Source organism: Excalfactoria chinensis, chromosome 18 (genome assembly GCF_039878825.1).
Source record: "Excalfactoria chinensis isolate bCotChi1 chromosome 18, bCotChi1.hap2, whole genome shotgun sequence".
NCBI lineage: Eukaryota > Metazoa > Chordata > Aves > Galliformes > Phasianidae > Excalfactoria > Excalfactoria chinensis.
Window position 1 is genome coordinate 638,946 of NC_092842.1, and position 20,976 is coordinate 659,921.

The following is a 20,976-nucleotide window of genomic DNA, read 5'->3' on the forward strand; positions in this document are numbered from 1 at the left end:
GCCAACAGCTGGAACGGACAACTGCAGCACCTGCTAATCCTGTACCGTAACTCAGGAGCACTTAAACAAACTGAGCAGCTCTAAGCCATGCACGGCCATAGCAGCACAGCAGCCTGGGTAAGGAGACAAGTCACAGGCTGGGACTGCACACATTCCCCAAATCAATGTTATAAACCTCATCTATCCCTCCCTGCCAGTGGTCAGCAGCATGGCAGAGTGATGATGTCTGTATTCAAAGCAACTTGCAAACTGGTACTCGAAGGAAACATTTTTTTGCTGTGTTTTATCCGTTCCAGAGCTCCAAGATGACATTCCCCATATGTGTTTTAGTGTACTTCAGCAGGGGACTCTGCACTAGGCTTTCTCATAGTTTGGGTCAAGATACTTCTTCTCTGCTTGTTCTCTTGCCAGCTCAACAGGCAGGACACTTGCTTTTGCTTCCTGGACTTCATTTCTTCTCCATTTACTGCCAAACTGCCAGCAAGTGTGTAGTCAGGTAGGACAACTTCCTGCTTATGCGTCATCTAGTTTCTAGCAAGGCCTGGCCCCACAGATTGTCAGTTTATTTCCCAGTTCATACCAGCTGAGAGAAGAAGCAACCAGCCAAGTATGCAGTGTCAGGAACTTTGCAGTAGCACAGTTACCTCCAAATGTGGAACAACAAACATGCCAACAATTCCTTTTTTTGGAAACAGCATCTGACATCCCTCCTGTTGGCCAACAAAAACACTCTAAGTATCAATATTCTAGAAGAGGAACAACTCAGTTCTAGCTTTAGGAAAAAGCCCTGTTTCCTCACTACCAAAAAGGGACTTCTGAAGGAGACATCTGGCATTAGCAATTCCAGTGACCCCCGCAGCAGACAGCAGAGTGCTTTTCCAGACAGCGGATATCGAGCAGCACTGACCAAAAATTACCCTGGAAGGCTCCACAGACTCTGCAGGATATGAGCCTTTGTTTTAGCCTCTTTCCAATAACTTTTAATCCATTCTCACAGAAGAACAGAAAGGCTCCGGAAGGGAAGTTTGCGCTCTAGCAGAGTGAGCCAAAAAGCTGCATCGGTCACATTGAAATGCATTCTTGATTCTATAAGGCTAATTCTCCCAGCATTTGCCACATAACCATGAGGGCACGGCCAAGGTAAAGGCAGAGTCTCAGCTTTACTTCCTGTGACTGCTGGGGGCTGAGAAAAGCCAGTTGTGCACTGCATCAGAAACCAGGTGTTGACAGCTACCTCACAGGACCTTGGTTTATAGGAAGAGCAGGAGCAAGGCAGGAGAACATACGGGCCAGTTTGCCTGGGAGCTAATCAGAGCCTCTCCTGTGTGCTCAGCAGGGTTAGTGGCCTGTCACTGTAAATCATAAATGTTACTGGTCAGGGCAACTGAGGGAGGGAAAAAAAATGTAAAAAAAAAACAAAAGGGAAAAAATTTATAAGGAGGATTTAAACCTTACGGTAGAATTATCCTGATCTGCTCTTAAGTGTCCTCTTAGTTAAAGATACTTGCTGTAAGGACTGGACATGTTCTCTCTGTGACTGCTGGTCTAATTTGAAGTAGGGACAGGCTTTTTCTTCTTTGCAAAGCTTACTGCACAAACCATGGTCCAAGAATGGCTCCAACCTCAGCATTCAAAACCATGTGCCACCTCCTCTAATACTGGTGACAACTGGGAAAGCCATACCCTCCTGTCTGACAAAGCCCTGCCCCAGGCAGTGGAGATCTGACACTTCAGGGCTCGGGTTTTCACTCAGCAGCTCTCCTGACACTTGGTTTTCTGACTTCCCCCAAATTACAGTTTCAGACTCTCCTGACTTACAGTAGCCAAATAACATACACTGAGCTCACAGCACAAGCCCTAAGTCTTATGCTGTACTGATGATCCCATGACTGCACCCTGCACAGGAAGAAGTATCTGCATGGACCATTTGTGTCTGCAGTCAGACCTGCACAGCTTGCGTCAGGCTAATTCCTCTCACAGAGGAATGGTTGTGTTCTTCTATTGTAGGACAGCCTGGAATGGAACCAGCAGCTGCAGCCTATTATTACAGATTGCTGAGAGGAGGGAGAGAGCTCCTCAGTGATAAAACCCCTTGAAATGGATGTACTGGGAAGATAATTATCTGTTCTTGTGGAGCAGAGATTCAACATACACTAGTCACAACACACTGCTCCTTAGCCATACAACCACCATGTTTCTCTGATTATCTGCACGTGGGTGGATTAAAGACATCCAAGCTTTGCTGTCTGTGGGTCCATTTATTCAACAAGATCGAGCTGCTGCTCTTTACTTCCAGCAGCTTTTCTGAGCACCTGAAAACACCCAGGTTAAGATTGCTGTCTACTCTGGGAAGTGGAATTTGAGGGTGCAGGGTTGTTTGGGAATAACTGTTAGGTGTATAAACATAAGCACTGGGTTAATTCCCATGGAGATAAGATCAACTGTGTGAGGGCAGTGGCAGAGGTTTTCTATGCCCCACGTCTTCTACCATTGTCTTGGTCTATCTCCATGTTCCAGAGAACCTACATGGGAGCTGTCAAGAGCCACCAAGCCTTGATCTACCTTCAAAGTAATGGTCTGGTGGATTATGTCCCCAATTCATTTCTGTGTAAATCTAAAATGAAAGCTCCCTTATTTAAGTAACTTTAGACCTCAACTGGAACTCATTTTGGTGAGGAAGGAGTGTGCGCTCCCTCTGCTGGCTGCAGATGAGCAGCTAACAAAATCCACTTCATCTAATGAGCTCAGTTCATCCATCCCCATCATCAGCCAAAAAGCTGGCAGCCTGGCAAACACGGGCAGAAGAGCAACTCTGCTGGCTCACAGCACATGAACTGCAACACAGCACAGGGCAAAGCGATGACAAAACACAAAGTTCAGGGACAAAGAACTTCTCTGCATACTTTTAAAGCATCCAAAGCCAGCAGGTAGCAAGAGCTTCTCAACTATTCTTACTAGACTTATGCACTGAATTACACTTAATTGCCCATTACAACCTCCCCTTTGTCTAGGGGGTGCAGCCCGTGGTGTCCTGCAGTAAGCTGTGAACTGCCTTTTCCTGAGCTCCCTGAAATAAATATTTTATTGCCTGTGATTTAATAGCAAGCTGCCAAGGTAATTCACATGGCTTTGAAAACCAGTTTGAACTTGCTGTCTGCAATCGTTTCTCAGAAGCTCCTAAGAAAGATGCTTCCCCACTAGGATGCACGTTCATTATTTAGGGGAGGCTAGAAAAGTTCGTGCATCTCTTAGTAATGTACACTTTGGGTAATGGAGCTTTTAGTTAAGCAATAAATAAAGTATCAAGCCCCAGGGAACACATGAAGAACAGCATGGGCTTTGGTAAAAGCTCAGTGACATCAGACACCTGACAGCAACGGGGATCCTGGAGGAGATTCCAGCTCAGCTCTGCAGTGCCCTGGTCAGCACATGATCTGCAGCCTGCCAGCTGCAACCCCACAGGGTCCAGTGGAACAATCCACTAAAATGATCTCACTCCTGCAGCCCTCATCTTTATCACCAACCACTGTATATATCACAGTCTGCAATGAAAGATTTCCAGCAGGATACTCACTAATAGGTGCATGCAGTGCCACGTGCTCTTGGTATGGAGTGTAGTATTTGTACTGCTTGCCACAGAACTCACAGGTATAATTGCCAGTTTCTGTGAAGATGAAATACATTAAAAAAAAAAAATCAGAAAGAGAGCAGCAACCTCACACAAAATAGTGACTTCTTGACTCTTTACGTAGAAACTAGGCTGGGTGACAAAAAGAACACCAGAGCATTTTCCTCTTGCACGGGGAACTTAACTGCCTTATAAATGCCCTACAATTCTTTTCCCCAAAGAAGGCAGCAGTTAAAGCAAGTGTGCAGTGATGGACCGACTCCAACAGAACTGAACAAGGCACTGGAGGCTGTTGGAAATTGCAGCAGGTAAAGTGCGCAAAGCAAAGGAGGGAATCTATTTTTAAAGTCTACACTACAGACCATTTTGTCCTCCTCCCTCATCTCTGAGCAGAGCTCTTGAGCACAAAACATCACAAAGCTGCACTTCTCAGGGCCAGGGCTGGTGATGGCTGGTGTTCACTTCAACCTAAAGGTACCTTTCACCACCCCTGAGGTCCCAACATCTTTGATAACGCCAAATTTGAAACCCTTGTGCTTCCTCTTTCAGGTGTGAAGCTCTAAAATAACTCATACTTGGACCAATCTTCTGGAACGGTTCTGGCTCCTCCTCCTTCACTTCTTCTGCTGCTATGACAGCCTGGTCATAGGGGTCTGCAAGAGAACAGAACCAGAAAGAGAGCTGACAACACCTCAGGTTTTCCTTTCACAGCTGCACAGGCACTGAATGCTCCTGCATCTGTAATGGTGTTTTGATCTGTAACAAGACTTCAAAACATGAATTACGAACCCAATGATCCCTCTGTCTGACTTGTCCCTCCTCCACCTCAGGTGCCCCAGGCAGATAATAAACCCCTTCCAGCCCAGTAACCTGCCTTTCAGATAAATAATGTGTCGGATTTTGCTTGAAGAAACACTGAACAAACAGAGGCTGATTTACCTTTCCTGATTTCCTTCCAGTGCATCTCCCACCTATTGATATTTTAATGTCTGAAAGGGGCACAGTGATGCAGAATGCCAGCAAGTCAGCCACCAGATACTGACCAGTGACTTCCTAACACCTCACAGCGCAGCTCAAAGCAAATCAGAACCCAACCCACTTTTTAAGATAACTTAATTTATGCTTTGAACGAGTCACTAAATCACCTGAGACACAAAATACCCGTTTCCTTGATTTTTCAGAAGCCTGATCAATTGTATTTATAACAAAAGCCTGGGATCTACTAGGGCTGGGCATTAACCTATGGGGTTTACACGCCAGGGAGGAACAGAGGATGCTTTTCTCCCACTGTAATCGGTGACAGAACTCCCTGGACTCTTGCAAGTGTAGAACCAGACCTGCTGTGCCTGAACTACTGAATGCTTCAAAAGGTTTGTGAAATAAAGCACACGAAGGATCTCAGCTTACCTGCCCGGTTTTCTGGGGCCCCTTCCACACTAAAAACTAACACAGAATAGAAAAAGGAGGGGAAGAAACAAAAGAGAAATTAAATCCTCTTAAATGGCCGTGTTTTCCTCCTGCACTTCACGCACCGCTTCAGCATGTTTCAGCCCCACAGAATACACCAGGCTCTGTGCCCCAGACCCTCCTCTTCCCATCAGCATCCACACAGGAACTACTAGAGCATGCCCAGCCCTAAAATACAAAGATTCTCATGGCCTTTGTTCTGACACAGACACAGCCTGATGGGAAGTTCAGATGCACTCCAGCCACAGTGAGGGTTTGCAGTAGCTGTGGGCTCCACATCAAGGGGCTTTAAATGCCCTGCAAGCACAGGCAGGCAAATGAAAGACAGTATGTTGCTGTTTCTATTCTGTCCAGTATAGGAAAACAAAACAAAGTGCTTCTGGAGGAGGGAGTCTGCTTCTGTCGGAGTGTCACTGCCTCAAGCACATCTAAATCTGCATAGGAAGAACTGGGCTGAACAGCATCAGGTCACTAACACAGTGATTAACAGGAATGAAACAATATTTCTCAACCCTGAAACACCACTTGTCACAGAGGAGCATGTTAGGAACAAACCTGTGAAGTAAGAAACCAAAAAGCAACCAACTCTTGCCAAGCCAGAAGCCACACCGACCATTTACCTTGGGGCACTCAGCAATAAGATACCCATCTTAATCATAAACTGGAATACAGACAGAGGACTGCAAGGACCACAGGTCCCAGCAGAGGGTGTTGTTCTGATGCATGCAGAGAATGAAGCCCAGCAGCATTCTCCCTGCAGAGCCTGGGGACTGGGCCTCCCCTGACAAAGGCAAACGAGGGATGCTGCAGCACATCCACACGTCAGGGCTGCGAGGTCCTGCAGGACCACATCTGGCCTTCATCACAGTCACGTGGCACTGACTTCTCATTCTAGCTTAGGTATTTAAGCATTACAGCGGTACTCACCATCCACAGCGTGCAGGTCTCTGTGCTCTTGGAAGCAGCTATAATATTTATATTTTTTCCCGCAAATGTCACACGTGTACCTGAAGTTGTCTGCAGGAAGAAGAAAAAAAGCCACTTTAGAAACCTTCGAGTAACAAGCTGCAGCCAGCACTGCTCGGTCACACTCCCCACACAGTTACATCCACCCCACGTGCCCTGTGGAATTGCTCAGGCACGCAGACAGCCACTGCTTCGCACTGAGCCCAGCCAGCACCACACCAACACTCTGCATTTCTATTTCACAGTCAGGCAGCTCCGCTCTCCAGTGAAGCCCCACTCAACAGGCCCCATTGAAATCTCCTTTAGAAGCACTGGGTCACAGCATGGACAGGCTGGAATGAACTGGCAGAACTGAACTCAAAGCCCAGGAGTGAGCTGTTAGAAGCCAAAGTCAAAACACACCACCTAAAGAAAGGGACTGGCTGTGTGTACTCACACCATGCCTGGTTCTCACTGCTGCTGCCAACCATTTCCTATCTGCACCCAGGGTCCCATGTGGACACGCTGGAACAAACACGAGAGCTGCAATTCAAAGCACCATGGGCAGCAATCTGCTCAACAGCGGGACCAAATGAGCCCGATTCTATGTCTGCACCTACATCTTCTTTGTCCACCTCAGCAACAACAGCTCCCTTCCCCTTCATCACAGTTATTCCCACTGCTATTTGCTGTCTGCTCCCTCACATCAGCCCCATCCCACATCCCCATCCTGCTGCAGCCCTGTGCACGTCCCTTTCATTCACGTCCATTCATTGCTGCAGCTTGCAGCCACAGCTGCACTGTCTGCACTCATGTGTACATCAGAGAACCAAAGTGCTGTTTGCTCTTATCTGCTCCACACTGCATTCAAATGCTCTAGAGTACGCACATTAAGCCATCTTTTATTTTACTTGCCCATCATTTTATCTACATCAGAGATATATTTACAGCACACGTATTGATACAGTCTTCACAGTCCAGCTCAGGGTTGCAGCACTACGTGAAGTTTCACTTCCCTCTCTTTACTCCACTTGGCAGAACAGAAGTAGAGTTACAGCGATGTATGGGAGAACAACACCAAACATGCCGGGTGTTCAACAGCTGGGCACTGAACTTTGCTTCTGCTACCAGAAGATACTTTTATCTTACTTGGAGCAGAGCAATGCAAGCCAGACAGAAAGGATTTGTTAAAGTCCAGGATGGAAAAGTGAGACTGAGCGCAGATGAACAGAGCAAGATGCAAAGGATCCACTGCTTCAGGGGGATGGAGAGAAGACAACAGCATCCAAGTGACAGAAGCACAGGGAGTGGCTGCAAAGATACACCTAATTACAGCTCATCAGGAACCTCACACTGCCTCCCTCTGTGGTCATACAATGGTGCAGAGGGTCTTAATCTATCCAGGGCCCTACGTGACAACAAAGAGAATCTAACGATCCCCGGTGAGCACCTGTGTACCCGCTGTGAAAAAATACAGTCAATTATTAGCAGAGAAAATTCATAACGAGTCATCAGTAATCAGTCCCACATCACTGGGCTTCCCAAAGACAAGAAGCCAACCTCCTCCTTGAAGAGTAATGAGCCATGCAGCAGATAACTGAACTCTAATTCTGCAGAGGAGTACCCAACGTCGAGCACTTCCAATATCTCTGTTTGGAGGAAGAAAACTGCTACAGCCTTACTTGGAATTAGCTCGATAAATAACACTCAGTGGAAGAAAATGGAAGGAAAAGCTGGGCATGCCACGGCTCTGGGGTAGCAGCTCGCAGGTCCAACAGGCAGAGGACGGCTCCTGTAACTCGGGAGGCTGTGGGGATGGCACTGCCAGGGCTGGGCCCGACTGGGCGACCTCCTCCTTCCTGGGCAGCACAGGGAAATGAAAGCACACCCCAGGTGCAGACAGGAGAACGGGCTTCGGTTCGCTGTTAGCGGAATGCTTTCCCTAAGGAAGAACAACCTTCATGACGAGAAGTGAGAATGTGTTCCAGCTGGTATTGGGATAAGCTGTTCCTCTCTGTGTCACGGAGACAGCACTCAGCAAGCAGTGCCAAGTCGCAGATACGAGGAGCTCTGTGGAGCACACAGCAGCAGGCTGCTGGTGTGGAGTGAAGCTTTCCCCTCTCTGAGCAGCAGCTACTCTTGCACGGCACGCTCCACTCCTCCAAGCTGTACCCAATAAAGCTGTCATTGCTGGCAGCACAGACACCTCCTGTGCTGCTCCCAGCCACAACAGCCTCCTTAGCAGGAAGCTCAGTGAGCACAACCAGTCTGCACATGGCTGTTGGATGGCTTCTAGCTGCTACTATGTACCCTGCACCGGGTACAGCAGGATCCAGCCTGCGTGCCATACCTGCTATCCACAGCGGCACAGCTGTCAGTGGGAAGAGCTACGAGGGACTATCGTGGGTTCACTGCTTTTGCTTATGGCTGATTCTGTTAATTACTGTTTAGGTGACAGTGCAGCATCTCTGCTGCAAGCTGAGCAAGCAGCACATCACACTGCTACAAACCCAGTTTCCAAACGTCTAAAGGACAGCCAGTTAAAAACAAACAAAGCCACAACAAACTCCAGCAAACCCAATTCCTCCTTCATGAGTCCTTCAGAACGGAGCAGGATTCAGGAGGAGCTGCAGCATGATGGCCCTACACCCACAGTCAGCCCACAGCTGTGCCATGCAATGCACGCACCAAAGGACAGCATCACCTCTAGAAAGCAGCTCTTCAGATGTGAAGGGCTGGCACACCAGCACAGCAAACGGGCTTTGCAAACACCCCGTCTCTGGGATCAGAAGGCATTCTCAAGCACTTTGCTTGCAGTACAAGCCAGGGAACGCGCTGCTCTCTGCCTGCCTGCAGGGCTGCTGCCGGCTGTGCTGTCGCACTGTCTGCGCTCAGCACTGACTCGTGGCTCCACCGCCCCAGGGAGCAGCAGCCAGGTCATCTTTCTTCCCAGACGCAGCGCTGAACAGTCTGCGATCTTTTAGCTGTTTTGCTTCAGATATCCAGCAAAGAAAACACACAGTTCATTTTGGCAGGGCAGGGGGTGGGCAGGGAGCACGTGCCCAGTGGTGGCAGGCAAAAGAAGAGACTTCGATCCTCAGGGCACTTGGCCCAGGACCTCCGGATTCTGCTGCTGTAGAAACCCAGAAGGGAACAATAGCAACCAGACTTGTTGAAAGGTCGGGACTTCTGTATCGCAAGCTAAAAATACCGATCAATTAAACGGCCCTCGTCAGTGCAGGAATCCCAGCCCACACAAAGCGCACAACCTCAGATTTCCGCTGGGCCGAGCTCTGCACAGCATCAGAGAAACACAAACTGGAAACAGTTGCAGAGATCATCCAGATGACAGCCCTGCAAGGATCAGATCACGTTGCCCGCTGAGTGCCCACAACGGGGTATCAGCACAACAGGCTGTGGGACTGCCAAAGGGCTTCCCCAATAAGCCCTGCCTGCCCCACAATCACGTTCAGCTTCTACACGGAGGAAGCCACGGAAACCATCTGCCAGGGGAGCTCTCACAGCAACCAGGCACTTTGCAGACACTCCTCAGACTGAAGTGATTCCACCCTGAGAGAGCGGAGCACACACAGCTGTGCGTCTGGGACGGCCTCCAAATGCAGAAATGCAAAACTGGAGAACAGAAGTTGCAGCAGCCTGCTGAACTGCTGCTGAACTGCTGCTGAACTGCTGCTGAAATGCAGCCGTGCTCCGAGCTCCCGGTGTGCAAAAAACCCAGCAAAGTGTATATACCCTTCTGAGCTGTGTCCCACGACCTGAGCAGTATCCCCACAAGACTCACAGTGCAGCTACTGCCTCCTTACAACAGAGACAGAGAAAAGCCACCTGGGACCCTCACCTGTTTCTGCAGCACAAAGACAGCTCAGAGCGAGGTTTCTACAGTCTTTCCGAAGCCAGACGGGCACCTGGAGAGACGAGGCCACATTTATGGCTTCCTCAGCTTGCAGAGTATTTCCCAGGCAGACTCAAAGCGGTTCCTCTGGCTTTGCCCTTCAGCATCTTTAGGAGCTCCCTTCTAGATACCAGACTGGCAGCGGGGTGACAGCGCGCCTGCTCACTGCCTGCAGCCCCCCCTCCAGCCCTCGTTCCAGCACTGCAGCCAGGAGCTTTACACCTGCCATTTTACAGCCAAAGAGAGAATTGCCAGCAAAACCAGTGGCGAGCTGCTGCAGAGCTCGACTCAAAGATGTTTAATGGCAAAAATTCATTGGAAAGAGAGGAGCAGTAAGCCCAAAGTCAGCAGCAGCCCCGCAAGGGGATTAAAGTATCCCAAGTTATATTAGTAAGGATTAAATCATCATAAAATCCAGAAACTTGGAGAGAATTCCTCACACACAACGGCCCCACGGCTCCAGCTCCTAAGTTGGGGGTTAGGACAAACCTTTCCCTGTGTGCTATTCCAAGAGCACTCATTTCATGATCACTTCCTTCCCATGAACGTTTGGCCTTCGTCACAGCAGACATGTAGGCACACATGTAGGCCACAAATCACCTGAATGGATCAGCACGATGGATATTTCAATACTGCGCATCCAGGGCTGGATGTGATCATCCCAGCTGTGGGAACCCAATGCCAGGCCGGCAGGAAACTCCATACAGTGCAACATCCCAAATCCGCTGCTGACAGCCAGCCAACCCTCCTTCATCACAGCAGCACCTTCACCTTCTGGGGAGCTCCAGGCTGTACTGCTGGATGGAGACAGAAAACCCTTCCCAGGAGCTGCCCGGCTGCTCACATCGCTGCGTTTCCTTCTACCCTCAGCAGTACGTTGAAGTTGAATCAAAACAGACGGCAAGTATCAGCAATTTGAAGTGAAAATATTATGGCACTTTGCAATTATCCCCCAAATCAGCATTCCGAACAGGATGTTCAGATTCCGTGCCACAAATCAGACGTGCCAGACAATATAATTAACGCCGGCAGATCGAGTTTTGTGCTCGTTTCATTCTGGTGTCAATTCGGGGCAGCGCCGGATCCTTTTCCATCTACATTTTAACTCAGTGTAAGCAAAATGCTGGAAAGGGAGCGCTGATGTTCCCCGACCAGGAACGCGACAAGGAGCGGCAGCCATTCTGCATACCAACAGCAGGCACACCGGTACACATCACTTGTTGATGCAATTACATTGTCTGTAAACACGGTCTGTGTGCTCAGCATCGGAGAAAGAGGGAGAAATTCTTTCTTTCTGTTTAATAAGATGACACGAAATTCCCAGAGCTACAGAAAACCTGAATCCTTCTTTCTGAAACCTCAGCCTAAAACTACACACAAAGCAACCGGCCCTTCCCAGAGCTACACAGCGGCAGATCACAGCCTCCTTGTTTTCATACCCTCCTCCTCCTGCACAGAATTCATCATTCTTGGTCTCACACCGTTTGAAGATGAACGCGTTCATCCACTCGTTAGGCAAATGGGAATCTAAAGAGGCTTTACCTACTTAAAATGCAAACGCATTAAAAAATAAAACCCATTTTTATAGCTTTCCCCGAGGAGAGGAAGTATTATTAAATAACAACAGTGGGGAAATTAATCAAAGTTGTAAACGAGTAACTGCTGGCTGTGGTACACGCAGGTGGGTGTGCAACCATGCACTGTGTTCACAGCAGGCTGCACTTGTGCAAGGCATGAGGGGCCTCTACCACAGCAGTGACACTGCCCAATTTTTGCTGTTAATCTCTAAAGAATGACAGGAAATCAAAGGCTAAAATAGACTTTAAGAAAGCGTCAAGGTTGCAAATTTGAATACTTAAAGCTACCGAAGGCACGTGGATGGTCTGGGCACTTCCTTCACCTGGAATTAACAGCAGCAAACTACTTACAAGTCCTTCCATGGCCAGTCTGAACACTGAAATCACATCATCCTGCTGTGGGCAAGGAAACCCTCATTCTGAACACATTAATTTAATGGGCTGAATTCACAACTTCTAAGATGTTTGTGCACGTGTGAGGACTTAGCACCACGCCTGCCCAGCTAACGACTGCACAGCACATTCCAGCCCACATCCTCACTCCCAACCTTTCACTGCTTTCTGAACAAATTCCCTTTCAGCCTGAACTTTCTCATGCTTAGTCAGAGCCCAAAGGAAAATCTGTTTTTAAAAGATCGGGCCAATCTTTTTTTTTTTCCTTCTTTTTTTTTCCCCTCCTTTACAGGGATGTGAAACATTATTTTAAGAAGAAATAAATTACTTTTCTTCCTCCAACTAAACAACGTCACACAGCACAGACACGCTCACATTGCACACAAGCAATGAGTCCAAACACATTTAGCTAAGACACTGGAAAGGACCCAGCCAGTGCATCAGCACCAGTGGGACACTGCTGGTGACAGCACAGGTACAGCCCATTCTCGAGCAGCTCAATCCCCAGCACCACCAACCTGATGAGAATCACAGCCAGCTTTCCAGGAGTCCAAGAGCACCACAAACTAAAGGCAATCCCGCTACACCTTGAGCACCTGATGCATGAAAATGTGGCTCACACTTGGTACGGCACATGCCAAGACATGCAGCAATGCAGGCGCTGCAGCACGAGCTTTGCAGGCAGGCAGTTCTGCTGTGCCCCCCCAGTGCCCAGCTCTGAGCCGGGGGTGGTGACAGCATTCAGTCAGCAACCCCAACCCATGAGACACAGCACTGTAACCATCACCGCATCCATCTGCAGCTGGGGCACTGCTTCTGACATGGGTCCCTCTGCACTGCACAGGCACCTGACCTTAACAGCAGCTTTTAACCCCGCGACACCACAGCAGATGCTGTACATCACCTCCTTCCTTGCTGTGTCCTCTTGTGTGCCACTGAATGCACGTGCAAGGCACACTGACCAACGTTCCATCCCCAGGCCGGTAGCACTGGCAGCCCTGGAGCTGAAACACTCCTCAGCATTTCATCATAGCAGGATGATTTCCATCAGCTTCTGGCTCTATAGGAGTGAAGAGTGAAGCCCATCCACTTCCCAGACTCTCATCATTAAGGGCCAGTTCTGAGCTGCAGAGATGCTGAAGCCTGGACTGTATCAAAAGAACTTAACAACTCTCCTCATTTCCAGCTGTGCTGACTTTCCTGGAGGAGAGATCTCTGTTTTCCTCTCTGTAGGATATCAACACCTGAGTAAGCCTTCCATTATAAAAGCTTAATACCCCCAGTGCAGTAAAGCAGCACTCTTTAACAAGAAAGGCAATTCATAATACATCAAAAAGTTGCTCTAAGCTGGGAACTTCAGTCTGAAATATTGGGTAAATAGCATCACCTGCAAGACTGTACAAAAATTCCTTGCAAACAGAAGAAATGGGCTCCAACACAACACAGCCAACAGGCACAAGGTACAAAAACAGCTGCGTTATCTGGGGTCAGTGCTGGTCTGGGCTGAGATTTCTCAGCCTTATGGAGCCGCTCACAGGCTGCACGAACATGGTAGGAAAACTGCTGCCATTTCTGCCAGCATGTTAAGAAAGAAAAAGAGCTGGCAGGCACACGATGCTCTGTGTTTACAGACAGGATCTGCACATGGCTCCTGAGCAACTCTTCTCCATCAGTGCCACCTCCACCCTCTGCTTGAACACCTCCAAGCACGGTGACTCCACCATCTGTTGGCAGCCTGCACCAGTGCCCAAACACTCTGAGAATAAATGTTTCCTAACACCCAACCTGAACATCCCCGTCTCCACACTGACCCATCCCGGCTCCCCCAGCCGCTCCCCATCACACTTGTGCTCCAGACCCCTCACAGCTCCATGCCCATCCCTGGACACGCTCCAGGCCCGCCATGTCTGCATTGCCCAGCACTGAGCACAGCACTGAGGGGCAGCCCAAGCAGTGCCCTACAGAGGGACAATCCCCTCCTGCTCCTGCTGGCTGCACCTCTGCTGACACAAGCCAGGATGCCGTGGGCCTTCTTGGCCACCTGGGCACACTGCTGGCTAATCACTAAGCAATCACTTAGCAGTCACTGACCCAACAACAGCCACAGCCTAACTCTTGTCCCTAAGCTGTGAAACCTGCACTGAAGGCAGCCTGCAAAGCACCTGCTCACACCCGAGCTGCTGCTGCTGCCTGGAGCCACGCTGCTGGCACCATCCCTGCTGGGAAGGGTTTGGGGACCCCTGCTTGCCAGTGGTTTAATTCAGCTTCCTCTCAGGTTGCCAAGAATGTCCCAGGTATGTGAGCAGCAGGAGGGAGACTGTTTTCACAAAGTTTCAACCTCCCTTAACCACGAATGGAATTTCCACGCAGGATGATGGTGCAGATCTTGTACAAACACCTTCCCCAGGACTCTGAAAAGTCTGGAGCAAATAACACAGACATGAAAACATCTCAGAAGTGGCTGCCAGACCCTTCCATGGGAACAGTCAGTCAAACTGCTCATCCTTGCCTAGGAAGAAATACCAACGAGGGCTTTCTTTACAAAACCTCCCTGCTCCCCTCCTGCCTGTCAGTCAAATTTAGTGGCAGCTCGACAAGTCTCTTTATTAACACATTAGCACTGTGGGTTGTATTGTTTTCTTCTCTCCACATGTGGGAATTCTGGTCTTGGACCTTGAGCCAAGGCTAAAAAGAAGCTCCCAAAGTCATGCAACTCCACCCCAAGGAGCGCTCCCTCCCCTCAGTGCCACGGATCTCTGTCAAGAATGGGTCCAAATCAGAATACCGAGTCCCAGAGAAAACCTACAGACTAAAAGCCCCAATGGCTGCACATAACCAACAGGGGATCTTCCAGCTGAGTGCCAGCACAGTGGACCACTGCCAAGGATCTGCTGCTGGGCAAGGGGGATCCTCCTCAGTATCAGCTTTGCATGGATGCAGTCTGTGTCCCAAAGACCTGTGGAGGAGCACATGAGGGAGCACAACATCCTGCCTTATCTGTTCAATACTAACAAATTTCGGGAAAAGCCAGCAAACATCGCCGGCAGAGCCGAAGAATCTACAAGTTCCCAGCAAGATCAAAATAGCAAAGGAAGGTTTGAACAATACAGATGTCTGTAATAGAAAGGGTGTAAACAGCCAAAGCGGGTTGCAGAGGAATGGGCACTGGAGAGCAGGAAAAACAAAAATAGCAGGAAAGGAAAGGAAAGATAAATAAAAAATTCCTAAAATATACGAGGAGCAAAACGGAACAAGGAAACAAGGGGGACATTGAGTCCAAAAAGAGCCATGCAGAGGCAAGCAGGGAAGCAGCGACTGAATCCAGCCCCAGAGGAGAGAATATAGGGAGGAAAGATGGCAGCTGGACTATTTCAAGGAGGGGAAGGCGAAGGTGACTTGGCCAGGAAACCAATGCAATTAGGAGCAGCAGCGCTGGCCGAGCAGTTCTACATTAACCTGGAAGACAGGTGACACATACAGTGGCTCTTCCACAGAGGTGGGCAATGGCACCACTCACCACTTCCCTGCTCTGATGGCTTGCTCTGGCCTCCAGCACTTCAGAGGCATATAATAAACAAGAGGCAGTTACTGGCCACATGTGCCCTCCTATGGCTCAAACGGTGCGTGCTTTATTCACGTAGCAGGGCCACAAACCCTCACTTCTTTCCCCTCCGTTTCTCAGCAAAAACCACTCCCAGGCAAGAAGGGAAAAAGGTGAAAACCAAACCATGCAGAGCCCAGACAGAAAGATGCTGTACTGCCCAAACAAACACACCCAGGATGTGCACAGCTCCATGCCAAAACCCAAAGCAAATGAGCAGGAGATGAGCCTGGAAAGCTCAGGTTAGAGCACAGCAGCTGCTGAGTGACAAACAGAGCAGACAGCAAAGCCTGCAAAGCAGCCTCCATCTCTGCCCGGAGCTGCACACCCATCCCAGCAGGTGACCCGACAGGCACCATGCAAGGTGCTGGCTGTGCTGCTGCTGGGCTGCACGGATGTCCTCCAGGCACCATCCCACCTTCACCTCCCACGGGACGGGCCTGAGAAACAGGCAGCAGTTTATTAAAGGCAGCACGGCCGCGCTGCTCGCTTTTGCTGTATGAGCTAACTCGGTTTTTCACCCGCCGGGTCAGTTTGGTGCCATCCATCCTCTCTGTGCCACTGACACTGCTCACTTACCTTCCAAGATACCCGCAGCTCTCCCCACCCGCCCACAGACACACGTGCTGCTCGGAGCTGGAGGCTCAAAGTCTGACCCCGCCGCGGTGCTGCTCGCCCAGCACAACCGCTGCAATGAGCCCGGCCGGACGCGGCGGCACAACCAGCGGCATCCCGCACAGCAGGGGAAGCTTTTCCCCTCTCGCTGCCGCCCTCCTCCTGCCCGCTGCCCCCCACGCGTGCTCCGCGCTCCCGACGCCGCCAGTTCCCCGCTGCACCACCGCCTTTCCTCAGCGAAGCCGCGGGGTTGGGGTTCAGAACCCTACAACAACGCCTGGCTGCCGGCCGCCTGGGAGCTGTATGTCGGGCTGCATGTCGGGCTGTGCCCTCAGCGCTCCCCGAAGGCCGCCCCCCCTCTCCGGTCCTCCCGCCCGCCGCCATGTCCGCGGCGCGGGGCGCCCCCTGCCGGCCGAACCCGGCGCCGCAGCTGCAGGAAGGGCCCGCGGGGCCCCTCGGCCTCCAACCCGGCTCCTGCCGGCCCCGCGAAGGCGGCGCGCCCGCGGTGCCGGCACACGGCAGGCCCCGCTCCCCCCTTCCACGCACGGCGCCGTGGGTACTTACTGCCTTGTGAGGCTCCTTCACCTGAGGCAGCTTCAGTGTCTGCAAAGAGAAAGAGCTGCACTTAGATCTGACAGCGCACTCTCTGCCCCGCTTCCCGGCCGCCTGCACGGCTGGCTGTCCTCCTGCGCGGGGCTCTGAGAGGCCGCGAGGGATCCCCGCACCCAGCGCTGCGCCGCGGGGTCAGGCCGGCCGCCTCCACACCCGGCCGGGCGGCAGCTCCGTCGCAGCCCCGTTGGGACAACCCGGCTCCGTCACCTGCCCAGCGCAGCGCGGGGCCGCACGTGGCGGGTTCGGGGACTTGGGCTGCTCGGACCGACCGACGCGGCTCAGCTGCTGCTCGCTCGAGCGCCTTTGTAATTAACGCTGGAGGAAATCGCTCAGCTACTTCGTTCCCGGGCAAGCGCTGTCAGCCCAGGAAAGCGAGCTGTCAGCGCTGTGCCCGGCTCAGCTCCCATGGGAGACACACGGCCCAGCCAGCTGCCACAGAACAACCCCGGGCTGCTCCATCCCGGCTTGCTGGAGACACATGAAAACATGGGAGAAAGCTCCCTGCACTCTAACACACTGCTAGCAGCACACTGCAAGGATTACATCCAAGCCCCGAATGAACGCCATGGGCAAGGCTGCAAGCTGGAGAACAAAACCCAGTGCTACAAGTCAAGGGTTGTACGTGATGAGGACTTCCAAAGCAATCTGGTGTTCCACGTTCACCCTAAGCTGTACCTACCACACGTAACCTAACAGCTGCCATTCACATGCCCCGTGTCCCTGCAGTCCCACTCCCACAGCCACACAACATCACCGCGCTTTGAGATTTACTATTTGCATCCTTAATAAACAGTTGGCATTTCATTCCCTCCTTGTTCCCCCAAGAGAATAAAAACGAAAGCCTGCGCGTCTGTGAACCTGTGCACTTGGTCCTGCTTAACCTGCCCCATCTGATCTGATCCCTCTTCTGGGCACTGAGATTAATGATGCGATTAATTTGGCACAGTTTCATAAGCGGAGGGGCCGGGTTGGAAAGCCTCGGTACTGAATGTGAAACCTCCCAAGTCCAACCCCTGCATTTTCCCACAGCTGCTCCTTGTTTGAATTCCCCCCATCACTCCACAGACAGCTGTGGCACGATGCAGCTCTGCAAAATGCAGCAACATCAACCATGAGAGACACGTGCTGTGCGTGCACCGGCCGCTTCTGTCCTTTAGACAGCTTTCAGTAGTTGAACTCAACAAGAATCAAGCAACACGCAAAGGCTGAAGGTGCAGCCCCGTCTGAGCTGTCAGGAAATGCTGGTACTCTTAGTCATAAGATAAAATCCTCAGGAATAAAATGAAAGAATAAAAAAACCTTAAAAATCCCCCAGCAGCCCATTCTGAACCACCTCTGGGCTCAGACCAAGTCATGTCAGCCTTAAACAAGAGAGCAAATTCGGAGAAAGCTGAGACACTGAGAGATCAGCAGGAAAGCAAGAATGTTAACTCCTGTGGCACAAGAAACGTTCTGGATTCCTATTAGAACCTGCTGCAGAATGGGATACAGGCAGTTAGAAATAGGGATGCCCGGGATGCGGCACAGAGGGCAAACACCTCCCCAGATACGGCATGGCTGTCCAGCAGCAGGTAACCACGCAGGTGGAACCCAGCTTTCTTCAGAACAAAACCAGCATCTCTACCCAACATCACTCGGTTCTTCCTTAATATTCAACTTCTCACCTCGAAACTGTTTCCGTCACAGAACTGCTCCATCCCAGCCCCCAGACAGGCACCCTTCCACATTCACAGCTGGAATGAGACGTCTTCCTTGTCAGCCTCCGTTCCCATAAAGTATCGTTGTGAGGCTCTGGAAGCTCTGTGAAGTTCTCAGATCATCAGAACGAGTCACCAACCGCACTGCAGAGCACACAGCACCTCCTGCAGCCACACCGAGCCAGCTCACAGCCAGCCAGCCCCTCCTCAGGGCAGCACAGCAACCAAATAACCCCACTAAATAACCAGGAGCAACAAGCCCAGCAAAGCCATCATTCAGCCCAGAAATGCTCATCTGGAAATGCAGATCTCCCCCAGGGCTCAGAGCGGAGGCGATGCCCCCTGCGAGGGTTAACCTCCAGCTATTTGCTTTCATTTGCTTTCTGAAGAATTCTCTGCTGGGTAAAAATTTCACTTGTTTGGCCTCAGCCCAGAGGTTCTTACATTTGCTTTTCTTCTTTTTTATTTAAAGCCTAATAAAGTAATTTCAGCCATTTCTGAGTTACCCAGAAGTGAAATAACTTTCCTGACTCAAAACGTGCCAATGTTTTGCTGCTCAAATTGCTCCAACCCGACCAAACTGCACAAAAAGAAACTTTGGAGCTGATTAATTCCTGAAGAGACTCCAAACCTCCTCCTGACTCGAAAAGCCCCACGCAGCTCACCAGAAAGCACCGTGCATGTCTAAGGCCCAGCCTTCCCGTAGGCGAAGCCGCAGTGTTTGCCCTGGATGGTGCCGACCAGCGCAGGCAGAATCTGCAGCTCCAGCTGTGCAGCAGGAGAGGAGCAGAGCGGCTCACAAAGGAGCCTTTCAGCTCAACAACGTAACTTCTTGGGGCTGATTTACAGTTTTGCTTTCGAGGAGGCACGGGGTGAGGAACGCAGGTGCTGCTGATCACCATCTCTGCCCATCTGCAGGAGCAACTTCCCAAGTCCGGTCAGTGACATGGGAACAGCACAAGAAAGCAAAAAGCAGCAAAGCTGTTCAAGGGGGAATGGGTGTCCTTCAATAAAGAACCCAAAGGAGGTAATTCTGCTAGAGGAACCAAGAAGCCCTGGAAGAAAGCAGCTGAGAAGAGACAAATTAACTCCAGCTGCTCTGACACAGGGCAGGTGAGCTGACCTGAGTCAGCCAAACCCTCAGGTACCGGGTAACTGATGGGGGGCTGCAGTGGTGCTCAGAGCAAGTATCAGGCAAAGAGGGAAGGCCAGGTCCTGCCCTCGGCCCTTCCTTGCCCAGCCAAGAAGAAATGATGGAAGGAACCTTCAGGCAGCTGTTCATTGCACATAAGAGGCCAAGGGATCTCTTTGGTTATGGTGGTTGATACAAGCCATATAAAACCTTAGATATGCATCTTTCACCAAAAGTCCTGCACCCTTCTGCTATTTCCAGCATTGCTGCAGGTGCAGCTCAGTGTCAGATTCTCACTGGATAACAGGACACGGGGCCTTCCTCTAAATAAGCCCCTTCTCTCCAGCACACATGCCATGCACACGCAGTGGCGTGCTGTTTCCCTGCATTCAGGTGTGCTCCTGAAGTGCTTTAGCAGCCAGCTCGGGCTCTGCTGTTGGGAGAATCACATTTGCAGAGTTGCATCAAGCTTTCAATTTGATTTCTTGTTGACTGCTGTACAAGAATAAATATCTCATTTTGATTTTCATTGTTTTAAGGCAATTTAAATGCACTTTAAATGGTACTACTGCATGCATCAATTTACAGCAGCATAAAACGACCCTTTATAAGTTTCAGATATACAACTCGTGCTTCTCCATTGCTGACATGAAAATTACAAATAAATTTCCACATAGAAACATTTGAAAATGTCCATCTTCTACGGCTACACATTAAAAAGACTTTGAAAGCAAAAGGCAAAATGACGCCTTCACTGAGTTCATGAGAAATCTATGGATATCAATTCGATGAGTGCATCCTGATGCACCCAGACCATGTGATGCACAGCCTAATTTCACAATCGATACAAATAAACATAGAAATCCAAATACATTGAACCACACAACAGGAGGTGACCTCATAGCAGCACAGCTCCTACGAATCCCTGCCCAAGTGAGGACCCCACGGAACCTGGTGGAAAGGAGTGAAATAAAAGCAGTATCTAAATACTGCAATTGTTATTGCAAAATCACTGCAGTGCTGTGGAACAACAGCCAAGTCCTCTGTATGATGGTATCACAATAACAGCCTCACAGCAGGTCTGGGTTGGAGGGCCCTCACAGCCCACAGCCCCCCCCCTGCCCTGGGCTGGCTGCCCCCAGCTCGGTTTGCCCAGAGCCCACCCATGGTCCCACTGCCCTCTGAGGAAAGGATTTCCTCCCAGCATCTAATGTCAATGTACCCTCTTTAGTATGAAGCCCTTTGTCCTATCACTGCAAGCCTTGGCAGAGTCCCTCCCATCTTCCTTGTAGCCCCATGTAACATGTAAGTACTGGAAGGCCGCAATGAGGTGTCCTCCTCTCCTCTCTCCGGCCATCCAATTCCCCATCCATCAAGCAGTCCATCCATCAAATCC

At 50.5% G+C, this 20,976-nt stretch overlaps 1 protein-coding gene across 11 annotated transcripts in view; it reads right to left on the reverse strand.

Moving 5' to 3' along the window:
- Positions 1-20,976, reverse strand: part of ZNF618 (zinc finger protein 618) — a 91,346-nt gene that overhangs the window by 18,206 nt on the left and 52,164 nt on the right. For 6 of the 11 annotated variants that reach the window (XM_072352649.1, XM_072352644.1, XM_072352641.1 and 3 more), the window contains 5 exons: positions 16,704-16,742; positions 6,023-6,112; positions 5,036-5,071; positions 4,204-4,281; positions 3,575-3,664 (listed from right to left, as the gene is read on the reverse strand). In XM_072352649.1, the coding sequence (XP_072208750.1) occupies positions 3,575-3,664; positions 4,204-4,281; positions 5,036-5,071; positions 6,023-6,112; positions 16,704-16,742 (333 nt within the window). The remainder of the gene's footprint in view (positions 1-3,574; positions 3,665-4,203; positions 4,282-5,035; positions 5,072-6,022; positions 6,113-16,703; positions 16,743-20,976) is intronic. The other 5 variants (XM_072352650.1, XM_072352646.1, XM_072352651.1 and 2 more) reach the window with 3 other exon arrangements.